The 11286-nt window shown below is 43.5% G+C and overlaps 1 protein-coding gene and 1 non-coding gene across 6 annotated transcripts in view; both read left to right on the top strand.

Annotated features, from left to right (window-relative positions):
* The first annotated feature begins 6 nt into the window (after window positions 1-6).
* Window positions 7-11286, top strand: part of ALG8 (ALG8 alpha-1,3-glucosyltransferase) — a 38760-nt gene continuing 27480 nt past the window's right edge. For 3 of the 5 annotated variants that reach the window (XM_063693420.1, XM_063693418.1, XM_063693419.1), the window contains exon 1: window positions 33-173. In XM_063693420.1, the coding sequence (XP_063549490.1) occupies window positions 79-173 (95 nt within the window). In that variant the 5' untranslated portion in view covers window positions 33-78. Of the gene's footprint in view, window positions 174-414; window positions 960-11286 lie in introns of those variants that run through there. The other 2 variants (XM_004051877.5, XM_019036843.3) reach the window with 2 other exon arrangements.
* Window positions 6162-6264, top strand: LOC115936343 (U6 spliceosomal RNA). The gene has a single exon (XR_004071839.1). It is a non-coding gene; the product is annotated as a U6 spliceosomal RNA (small nuclear RNA).

The following is an 11286-nucleotide window of genomic DNA, read 5'->3' as shown; positions in this document are numbered from 1 at the left end:
GGCTTCAGAGGGCTTTCTCCGCATGCGCGGGATCCCGGATGTGGCTCAAGTTGGTAGGAAGCGTGCGGTGCCGCAGCAATGGCGGCGCTCACAATTGCCACGGGTACTGGCAATTGGTTTTCGGCTTTGGCGCTCGGGGTGACTCTTCTCAAATGCCTTCTCATCCCCACATAGTAAGGGACTCGCACGGCCAGGGGCTGGGCGGGGAGGCCCCGCGGTCGGTCAGGGCGGGAGAGAAAGGTGTGGATATCCCTAGGTATGAAGAGAACGAACTTTAGGTCGTGTTTGTCGCTACCCTGCCTTTGCTAAGCTTTCCGTTTCGCCAGTTGTTACTTGACTTAGCCCCAGCTGGCTAGGTTCAGACCTGGCGCTGTCTGATTTGGAACAAATCACTTTAACGTTTCTGAACCTCAGGGTCCTCATCCTTAATAGGCAGTTAAGAACCTCTGCCTCCAACAGCCGCTCAGCCAGTATTATCAGATGCCTGAGGCGCCAGGTACCGTTCTGACTCCCGGGAGATGCGGTGGTGAGCTAGACATTGCTGGTCCTTGCCCTCGAAGTTGGTGGGTGGAGCTAGACAAACAGGAACGTTTCAGATTGTGATAAAGGAAATAGAGGGTTACTAAGTGGCTGTGCGCTGTTCCTTTAGAAGGTGATGTTTGAGTTGAAATTCAAAAAATGAAAAAGAGTAAGTGATGTGGAAACCAGTTCAGGCATAGGAAAGAGTAAGTTCAAAGGCCCTGTGGCAGGAAAGAAGTCAGAGCATTCTAGGAACAGAAAGTGCCCCTTGTGGCTGCAGAGCATTGAAGGAGAGGAGTGGCACAGGATGGGGTGCACAGGGGACAGATAGCACAGGGTTTCGAAGACCACAGTTAGACTGCTGTGTAACAAATGGATATAGGGCCAAGACTGAAAGCGTGGAAACCAAGAAGCAACCGTGAAATGGTGGTGTGTATACAGTAGGTACTCAATATTTATTAATATTGGCTTCCGCCTTCCTTTCATCCTTCCTCTTTTTTCTTTTTTTTTTCCTCATCCCTTTTCTCCTTTCCCTCCCACTTCCTAGTTTAGGGTTTGTTTTATTGGTATCCTTTGATTCAGGCCCTTGGTGATCTCTTGTTGAATATGGGAGAGTCATATGTATAGAATGTAAGTCCATACTGATGCGTATATGTAATCATATAAATGGAATGTATATGTAGATTCAGTAAAATGATTAACTGTAGGTCTGTGCATAAGAAGATTATTTCTTGCTTTAGTTGCCTCAGGCTAGAAATGCATCCTCAGAGTTGTTTTTTTTGTTTGTTATTATTTTTTTTTTTTTTGAGACAGTCTCGTCCCACTCTGTCACCCAGGCTGGAGTACAGTGGCACGATCTCAGCTTACTGCAACCTCTGCCTCCCGGGTTCAAACGATTCTCCTGCCTCAGCCTCCGGAGTAGCTGGGATTACAGGCTTGCACCACCGCACCAGGCTAATTTTTGTATTTTTAGTAGAGACGGGGTTTCATCATGATGGCCAAGGGCTGATCTCAATCTCCTGACCTCAAGTGGTCCACCTGCCTCGGCCTCCCATAATGTTGGGATTACAGGCATGAGCCACCGTGTCTGGCCAGAGTTGTTATTTTGAATACTGCTCTTGGTCCAGGTTAAGAATGTATATAGCGCTCACTTTGGCAGCACATGTACAGGAATACCTCATTTTTTGTACTTTGCTTTATTGCACTTCACAGATACTGCATTTTCATTTTTGTTACAAATTGAAGACTGCGGTAACTCTCCATTGAGCAACTCTATCAATGCCATTTTTCTAACAACGTGCTCATTTTGTGTCTGTGTTACATTTTGGTAAATCTTGAAATATTTCACACTTTTTCATTGCTATTATATTTGTTATGATGATCTGTAATCAGTGATCTTTGATACTACTATTCTGATTGCTTTGGGGCAACACTATGGTGAACTTATTAAATGCTGTGTGTTCTGACTGCTCTATCAACCAGCTGTTCCATCATCTCTCTCCCTCTCCTCAGGCCTCACTATTGACTGAGATACAATAATAAAGTTAGGCCAATTAATACCCCTACAGTGGCATCTAAGTGTTCAAGTGAGAGGAAGAGTCACATATCTCTGACTTTAAATCAAAAGCTAGAAATGATTGAGCTTGATGAGGAAGGCATCGTGAAAGCCAAGACGGGCTGAAAGCTAGGCCGATTGTGCCAAACAGCCAAGTTGTGAGTGCAGAGGAAAAGTTCTTGAAGGAAACTAAAAGTGCTACTCCAGTGAATACACAAGTGATAAGAAAGTGAAACAACCTTGATGATATGGAGAATGTTTTAGTGGTCTGGATAGATCAAACCAGCCATTACATTCCCTTAAGCCAAAACCTTATCCAGAGCAAGGCCCTAACTCTTCAATTCTTTGAAGCCTTCGAGAGGTGAGGAGGTTGCAGAAGAAAATTTGGAAGCTAGCAGAGGTTCTTTTAAGAAAAGAAGCCATCAGCCGGACGCGGTGGCTCATGCCTGTGATCCCAGCACTTTGGTAGGCCAAGATGGGCGGATCACCTGAGGACCAACATGGAGAAATCTCGTCTCTACTAAAAATACAAAATTAGCTGGGCGTGGTGGAGCATGCCTGTAATCCCAGGTATTTGGGAGGCTGAGACAGGAGAATCACTTGAACCCGGGAGGTGGAGGTTGCAGTGAGCTGAGATCGTGCTATTGCACTCCAGCCTGGGCAACAAGAGTGAAACTCCGTCTCAAAAAAAAAAAAAAGGAAGAAAAGAAGCCATCTCCATAATAAAGTACAAGGTGAAGCAGCAAGTGCTGATGTAGAAGCTGCAGTAAGTTTTCTAGAAGATCTAGCTAAGCTCACTGATGAAGGTGGCTACGCTAAACAATAGGTTTTCAAGGTAGAAGAAACAGACTTACATTGGAAGATGCCATCTATGACATCTAGTTGAAGCCAATTCTCACTTGCTATTCTAAAAATCAAATGGCCCTTAAGACTTATGCTAAATCTACTCTGCCTACTCTGCCTGTGATCTATAAATGGAACAACAAAGCCCTGGATGACAGCACATCTATTTACAGCATGGTTTACTGAATAAGCCCACTGTTGAGACCTACTGCTCAGAAACATTTTTTTTTTCTAGAGGCAGGGTCTCGCTCTATCTCCCAGGGTGAAGTACAGCGGCACCATCATGGCTCACTGCAGCCTTAATCTCCTGCACTTGAGCAATCTTCCTCCCTCAGCCTCCCGAATAGCTGGGACAAAGACAGATGCCACCATGCCCAGCTAATTTTTTTTCCTTTCTCTCTCTATTATCTGTCTGTCTATCTATATGTGTGTGTTTTGTTTTGATTTGGTTTTTTTTTTTTTCTTTTTGGTAGAGACGAGGTGTCACTGTGTTGCCCAGGCTGATCTCGAACTCCTGGGCTCAAGTGAGCCCTTCCAAAGTGCTGGGATTACAGGCCTGAGCCACCTCATTGGTCAATATTTTTCCTTTTTCTTTTCTTTTTTGAGACAGTGTTTCACTTTGTCAGGCTGGAGTGCACTGGTATGATCTCAGCTCACTGCTGCCTCTACCTCCTGAGCTCAAACAATCCTCCCATCTCAGCTCCCCAAGTAGCTTGAACTACAGGTGCACACCACTACACCCAGCTAACTTCTTGTATTTTTTGCAGAGATGGGGTTTCACCATGTTGCCCAGGCTCGTCTCAAATTCCTGACCTCAAACGATCCACCTGTCTTGGCCTCCCAAAGTGCTAGGATTACAGACATGAGCCACCGCACCCACCCATTATTTTTCTTTTTTTTTTTTCCTATTTATTTATTTTTGAGACAGAGTTTCACTCTGTCTCCCATGCTGGAGTGTAGTGGCACGATCTCAGCTCACTGCAACCTCAGCTTCCCGGGTTCAAGTGATTCTCCTGCCTCAGCCACCCGAGTAGCTGGGATTACAGGTGCACACCATCATGCCCTGCCAATTTTTATATTTTTAGTAGAGATGGGGTTTTGCCACGTTGGCCAGGCTGGTCTTGAACTCCTGGCCTCAAGTGATCTGCTTTCTTTGGCCTCCCAAAGTGCTGGGATTACAGGCATGAGCACCATGCCCAGCCTTTTTTTAAAATTTATTTTTGGAGAGATGGGGTCACTGTGTTGCTCAGGCTGGCCTGGAATTCCTAGGCTCAAGTAATCCTCCTACCTTTGCCTCCCAAAGTTCTGGGATTACAGACATGAGCCACTGTGCCCAACCTTAATGTTGTTTTCATGCCTGCTGATGTAACATCTATTCTGCAGCCAGTTGAGTAGTTGATTTTTTTTTTTTTTTTGAAACAGGGTCTCACTCTGCCTCTCAGGCTGTAGTGCAGTAGCATGATCTCGGCTCACTGCAACCTCCACCTTTCAGGCTCAAGCAATCCTCCTACCTCAGCCTGCCAAGTAGCTGGGACTTAAGGTGTGTGCTACCATACCCTGCTAATTTTTTGTATTTTTAGTAGAGATGGGTTTTTGCTGTGTTGCCCAGGCTGTTTTTGAACTCCTGTGCTCAAGCAATCTGCCTGCCTTGGCCTCCCAAAGTGCTAGGATTATAGGCGTGAGCCACCATGCCCAATCAGTTTTGACTTTTAAGTCTTGTTATTTAAGAAATACATTTGATAAGGCTCTATCTGCCATAGGTAGTGATTCTTCTGATGGATCTGGGCAAAGTAAATTGAAACCATTCTAGATGCTATTAAGAACATTCATGATTCATGGGAAGAGGTCAAGATATCAACATTAACAAGAGTTTGGAAGAATCAGATTCCAACTCCAATGGATAACTTTGAGGGGTTCAAGACTTCATTGGAAGAAGTAACTGCAGATGTCATGGGAATAGCAAGAGAACTAGAAGTGGAGCCTGAGCATGTGATTGAATTGCTGCATGATATCTCATGTTACAGCTTGAGTGGATGAGGAGTTACTTCTCATGGATGAGCAGAGAAAGTGGTTTCTTTTGAGATGCACTCTGCTAATGAAGATGCTGTGAATATTGTTGAAATGACAACAAAGGATTTAGAATATTATATAAACTTAGTTAATAATCAGTGGCAGGGTTTGAGAAGAAGGATTGACTCCAGTTTTGAAAGTTTTACTGTGGGTTAAATGCTATCAAACAGCATTGCATACTAGAGGAATCTTTTGTGAAAGGAAGAGCCCATCAATGTGGCAAGCTTCATTGTTGTTTTATTTTAAGAAATTGCCACAGTCTTGCCAGGCGCAGTGGCTCATGCCTGTAATCCCAGCGTTTTGGGAGGCTGAGGCGGGCGGGTCACCTGAGGTCAGGAGTTCAAGACCCACCTGGCCAACATGGGGAAACTCTGTCTCTACTAAATATACAAAAATGAGCCAAGTGTGCTGGTGGGCACCTGTGATCCCAGCCACTTAGGAGGCTAAGGCAGGAGAATCACTTGAACCCAGGAGGCGGAGGTTGCAGTGAGCCAAGATCACACCATTGCACTCCAGCCTGGGTGACAAGAGTGAGACTCCATCTCAAAAAAAACAAAAACAGTTTGCCACAGTCACCGCAATCTTCAGCACCCATAACCCTGATCAATCAACAGCCATCAACATTGAAGCAAAATCCTCCACCAGCAAAAAGATTAGGACTTGCCGAAGGTGCAGATGATCATTAGCTTTGTTTTAGCGATAAAGTATTTTAAAATGAAGGTGTACACTGTCTTTTTAGACATAGTAGTATTGCACGTTTTATAGTATAGTGTAAACATAACTTTTTTTTTTTTTTGGGACGGAGTCTCGCTCTGTCGCCCAGACTGGAGGGCAGTGGCGCTATCTCGGCTCACTGCAAGCCCGCCTTCTGGGTTCACACCATTCTTCTGCCTCAGCCTACCGAGTAGCTGACCCTACAGGCGCCCCTCACCAAGCCCGGCTAATTTTTTTTGTATTTTTAGTAGAGATGGGGTTTCACCGTGTTAGCCAGGATGGTCTCCATCTCCTGACCTCGTGATCCGCCCGCCTCGGCCTCCAAAGTGCTGGGATTACAGGCGTGAGCCACCGCGGCCGACCAGTGTAAACATAACTTTTACATGCTCTGGGAAATCAGAAAATTCATGTGACTCACTTTATTGCGATATTCACTTCATTATGGTGGTCTAAACCCACAATATCTCTAAGGTATGCCTGCACTAAAATTGAATGATACAGGAAGCTTAGCATGGTCCACGCACAAGGATAGCATGCAAATTTATGAAACACTTCATATATTTAAAAACGAATGTTTTTAATTGTAGTTAATGCTCTGTTTCTCAAACCGGAAACCCCTGGGATATGAGAGGGAAGTTATAGGATAAATGCAGAGATATTCAACAAAACATTTACTAATTGCTTTATTATGTACCAGGTACTGTTGCTAGGCTAGAAGGGAGGAAAAAATAGATATGATCCCTAGCCCTGTGTGAAGTGTGTAGTTCAGTAAGTATAACAGTATAAGAAACAAATCAATGCAAATATATAGTTACATAACCACAATTTGGATTAAGTATTAGGAAGAAGAGGCTGGGTGTGGTGGCTTATGCCTGTAATCCCAGCACTTTGGGAGGCCGAGGCGGGCGGATCACGAGGTCAGGAGATCGAGACCATCCTGGTTAACACGATGAAATCCCGTCTCTACTGAAAATACAAAAATTAGCCGGGTGTGGTGGTGGGCACGTGTAGTCCCAGCTACTGGGGAGGCTGAGGCAGGAGAATGGCATGAACCTGGAAGGCGGAGCTTGCAGTGAGCCGAGATAGCGCCACTGCACTCCAACCTGGGCGACAGAGCGAGACTCCATCTAAAAAAGAAAAAAAAAGGAAGAAGAAGAACAGGATCCTATCAGGGGACCAAGAAGGAAGATGTACTTTCAATTAGGTGTCAGAGAATGTCTCTGAGGAACTGACATAATTGGAGGCCTAAAGTGTGAATGAGAGGGCCATCCATGCAGAGTATGTGGTGTGTGCAGGTGTGTAGAACTTATCTGAAAGAGCACACTGTATAAATATAGGCCCTGTGGTGTGAAAGTATTGACCTATTTGGGCAACTATGACAAGGCCAGTGTAGCTGGCATGGAATAAGCAACAGAGACAGAAACACACACAGTGAGATTGGAAAGATAGGCACCAAATCATGCCGGAGCTTATAAAGCCAGGATGAAAAATTTAGATTTTGATTTTATAAGCTCAGTGGAAATGATTTGCATTTATAAAATATTTTTTGGCTCCCATATAAATGATTGGAGGAGGCAGAAGGAGAGTCAGGGAGGCTAGCTGCCCTTTGAGAAAGTCTACATGAGAGAAGATGCTGACTTGAATTGGAGTGGTGGCATTAGAGATAGAAATGGACAAATTAAAGATTTATTTTGCCTTGAGGTCAGGAAGGATTTGCAGAGAAAATAACAACTAACTTTGAAAGTATCTGGTGGTTTAGGAGCCATAGCTAGGGAGTCAGACTGCCCTGGTTAGAATCTGGCTCTGCTACATACTGGCTACATGACAGGGCAAGCTGCTTCTCTAAGCCACTGGTGAAATGGTAAGAGTTAAAGAACCTATCTCACACGGAGTGTTGCAGGCAGAGGGAAAAGGTGAATGTAGAGTAAGACAAAGACAGGTGGGAGGATAGTGAGAAATGGGCTGAAAAGGTGAGTAAGCGAGATCCAAAAAGATCTTTTAGGCTATGTTGAGTACTTTAGATTTTATCCAGAGGGCAGAGGCCAATTAAAAGGGAAATATAACATTTGTGATTTAGAAATACTACTTTGGCTGCAGTGTGAAAGCTAGATTAATGAAGGGCCTAAGTGAAGATGGGGAGTTCAATTTAAGAAGCTATCATAGGACAAGTAAGAGATGGTAGGTTTTTGTTTGTTTTAATTTTTAGAGACAGGGCTGGGTGCAGTGGCTCACACCTGTAATCCTAGCACTTTGGAAGGCCAAGGCAGGCAGATTGCTTGAGCTCGGGAGTTGGGGACCAGCCTGGGCAACATAGTGAAACCCTGTCTCTACAAAAAATACAAAGAATTAGCTGGAGATGGTGGTCAAAAATTTTAGAGACAGAGAGTAACTCTGTTGCTCAGGCTAGAGTACAGTGGCACAGTCATGGCTCACTGCAGCCTCAAATTCCTGGGCTCAAGCTGTCCTCTGGCCTCAGCCTCCTGAGTAGCTGGGACTACAGGTGCACACCACCACACCAGCTAATTTTTAAGTTTTCTGTAGAGATGGGAGTCTCATTATGTTGCCCAGGCTGGTCTTGAACTTCCAACCTCAAGCTATCCTTCTACCATGGCCTCCCAAAGTACTGGGATTATAGGCATGAACCACTGTGCTCAGCTGATTGTAGATTTTGTTAATGCAATTTTAAAAAGTGGTTGTTTACTATTTATCATTATGTCTCTAGTCTTAGTTTTGCTTTTTTTTTCAAGTGTCATTTCAGCAATTAAGATTACTTTTACTGATGGGTGCAGTGGCTCATGCCTGTAATCCCAGCACTCCAACAAAAGTGAAGTCTCCAACAGTTTTGAATAGGAAACAACAAAATAACTAAAGCACCCAAAAAAGAGACTGGAAAAAGTCTATATAGTACAACTACATAGGAAAAGAAAGTGTCCCCAAACTCACTCAGATTTTGTAAATGCTGTCTCCAAAGAGAGTAAAAAAGACATGTCTATAAAATAAGAACAGATGCTATGAAACAGGAATTATCAGAGAAACAGTGGTTAATAGAAATGTTATTGCCAAAATTAAGGACAAATTGAGTAAATCTTTCAAAGATATAAGAGAAAAGATAAAAATTATAAGTTCAATCTAGGGTGTCTAGCATCCATCTAAAAAATTTTCAGAAAAAAAAAGGGGAGGAGATTAACAAATAATAAATTTCCCAGAGCTGAAGGCACTACATACTCAGCATAATTAATGAAAAAAGACCCTCATGAAGACATTAATCACTAGACGTTTCAGACTGCTATGGATAAAAAGGAGAAACAGGAAACTTCCAGAGATGAAGGGAAAACCATAAAGTAAAGAGACTTACCAACATCAACATTTTATACTAAAAACCAGTGGCATAAGCTTCCAAAGTTCAGTGGAAGTAAATTTCAACCTAGAATTCCATACAAAATCCAGTATAAAATACCAGAAGTGCACATCATAAATGTACAGCTCACTGAATTTTTGCAAAGTGCATACATCTATAAAAAGCATATAGATCAATAAGCAGAATATTATCCCTCGTGCATCTTTCCAGCCACTCCCCACAACCCCACCCCACTAAAGGTATTGATATCCTCACCTTTTTTTCTTTGTTTTCTTTTGTTTCTTTTTTTTTTTTTTTTTTTGAGACCGGGTCTTGCTCTGTCTCCCATGCTGGAGTGCAGTGGTGCAAACTTGGCTCACTGTAGCCTCAGCCTCTTGGGCTCAAGCAGTCCTCCCACCTCAACCTCTTGAGTAGCTGGGACTACAGGGGCGTGCCGCCATGCCTGGCTAATTTTTAAATTTTTTGAGAGATGGGGTCTCATTATTGTTACCCAGGCTGGTCTTGAACTCCTGAGCTCAAGTGATCCACCCGCCTTGGCCTCCCAAAGTGTTGGGATTACAGGCGTGAGCCATCATGCCTGGCCTCTGATATTCTTTTAACTGCATAGGTTAAATTTTGCCTGTTTTTGAATTTTTGTTTGGGTTTTTTTGTTTTTGAATTTTATATAAATGTAATCATACAATCTATTCACTTGGGTCTGGCTTTCACTCAACATTAAGTTTGTGTGTTGTTGTGTAATTATTGTTTTTTCGTTCTTATCACTAGATAGCAGTGGTTCTCAAACTTTTTAGTCAGAATCACTTCTTAAAAATAATTGAGGGTCACAAAGAGCTATATGTTTATGTGGGCTGTATAATAGATAATTACCATTTTAGAAATTAAAACAAATTGTTCAAGCACAAGAATATACAAGCACAAATTTCACTGGCCTTCAGAGTGATGACATCACATTATGTAGCCTCTAGAACGTCACTGTATACTTGTGAGAGAATGAGTGAAAATAGAACAAATTACATCTGAATATTATTATGAAAATAGTACATATTTCAAACTCCTTGAAAGGGTCTCCCTATGAGTCCCTGAATCACACTTTGAGAACTGCTGCTCTACAGTATTCCATTGTGTGAAAACACCACAATTTATTTAGCTATTCTGCTGTTCGTGGACATTTATCTCCACTTTTTACCTGTTGCAAATAGTTTTACTTTGCACTTTTTTTTTTTTTTTTTGAGACGGAGTCTTGCTCTGTCGCCCAGGCTGGAGTGCAGTGGCGCGATCTCAGCTCACTGCAAGCTCCGCCTCCCGGGTTCATGCCATTCTCCTGCCTCAACCTCCTGAGTAGATGGGACTACAGGTGCCCACCACCACGCCTGGCTAATTTTTTATATTTTTAGTGGAGATGGGGTTTCACCATGTTAGCCAGGATGGTCTCGATCTCCTGACCTCGTGATCCGCCTGCCTCAGCCTCCCAAAGTGCTGGAATTACAGGTGTGAGCCACCACGCTGGGCCCCACTTTGCACATTCTTATAGTACGTGTCTTTTAGTGAACATACTGTGCATTTCTGTTGGGTATACGTACTTAGACTTGGGATGGATGGGCCATCAATTCAGTTTTGAGTGGAGATTTTGAAATATCTGTGGGAAATTCAAGTGAGATTGTTAACAGGAAGTTAGAGGTGTCTGTCTCTACAACTTAGGAAAGATGCCAATGTTGCATATTGAAATTTGGGAGTAGGCCAGGCATGGTGGCTCATGCCTGTAATCCCAGCACTTTGGGAGGCCAAGGCAGGCTGATCACGAGGTCAGGAGATCAAGACCATCCTGGCCAACACAGTAAAACCCCATCTCTACTAAAATACAAAAAAAAAAAAATTAGCCAGGCATGGTGCTGCGCACCTGTAGTCCCGGCTATTTGGGTGGCTGGGGCAGGGGAATCGTTTGAACCTGGGAGACGGAGGTTGCAGTGAGCCAAGATCGCACTACTGCACTCCAGCCTGGTGACAGAGCGAGACTCCATCTCCAAAAAAAAAAAAAAGTAATTTGGGAGTCATCATTATACAATTGACAGTGGAACCAGAAAGTTTGCATAAGATTGTCCAGAGCAGAATAAGTTGCATAAAAAGGGGACCAAGAACTGAACCTAGGGGAATATCAACATGTCCCTAATGAATATAGGAAGGGAAAGCCATGACTGAGACAGAAGGGGTTGGCTGGAGGTAGGAGAAA

The sequence above is a fragment of the Gorilla gorilla genome, chromosome 9, assembly GCF_029281585.2.
Source record: "Gorilla gorilla gorilla isolate KB3781 chromosome 9, NHGRI_mGorGor1-v2.1_pri, whole genome shotgun sequence".
In the NCBI taxonomy this organism is placed as follows: Eukaryota; Metazoa; Chordata; class Mammalia; order Primates; family Hominidae; genus Gorilla; species Gorilla gorilla.
The sequence above is the reverse complement of the archived record's forward strand: the minus strand, read 5'-3'. Positions and strand labels throughout refer to the sequence as shown.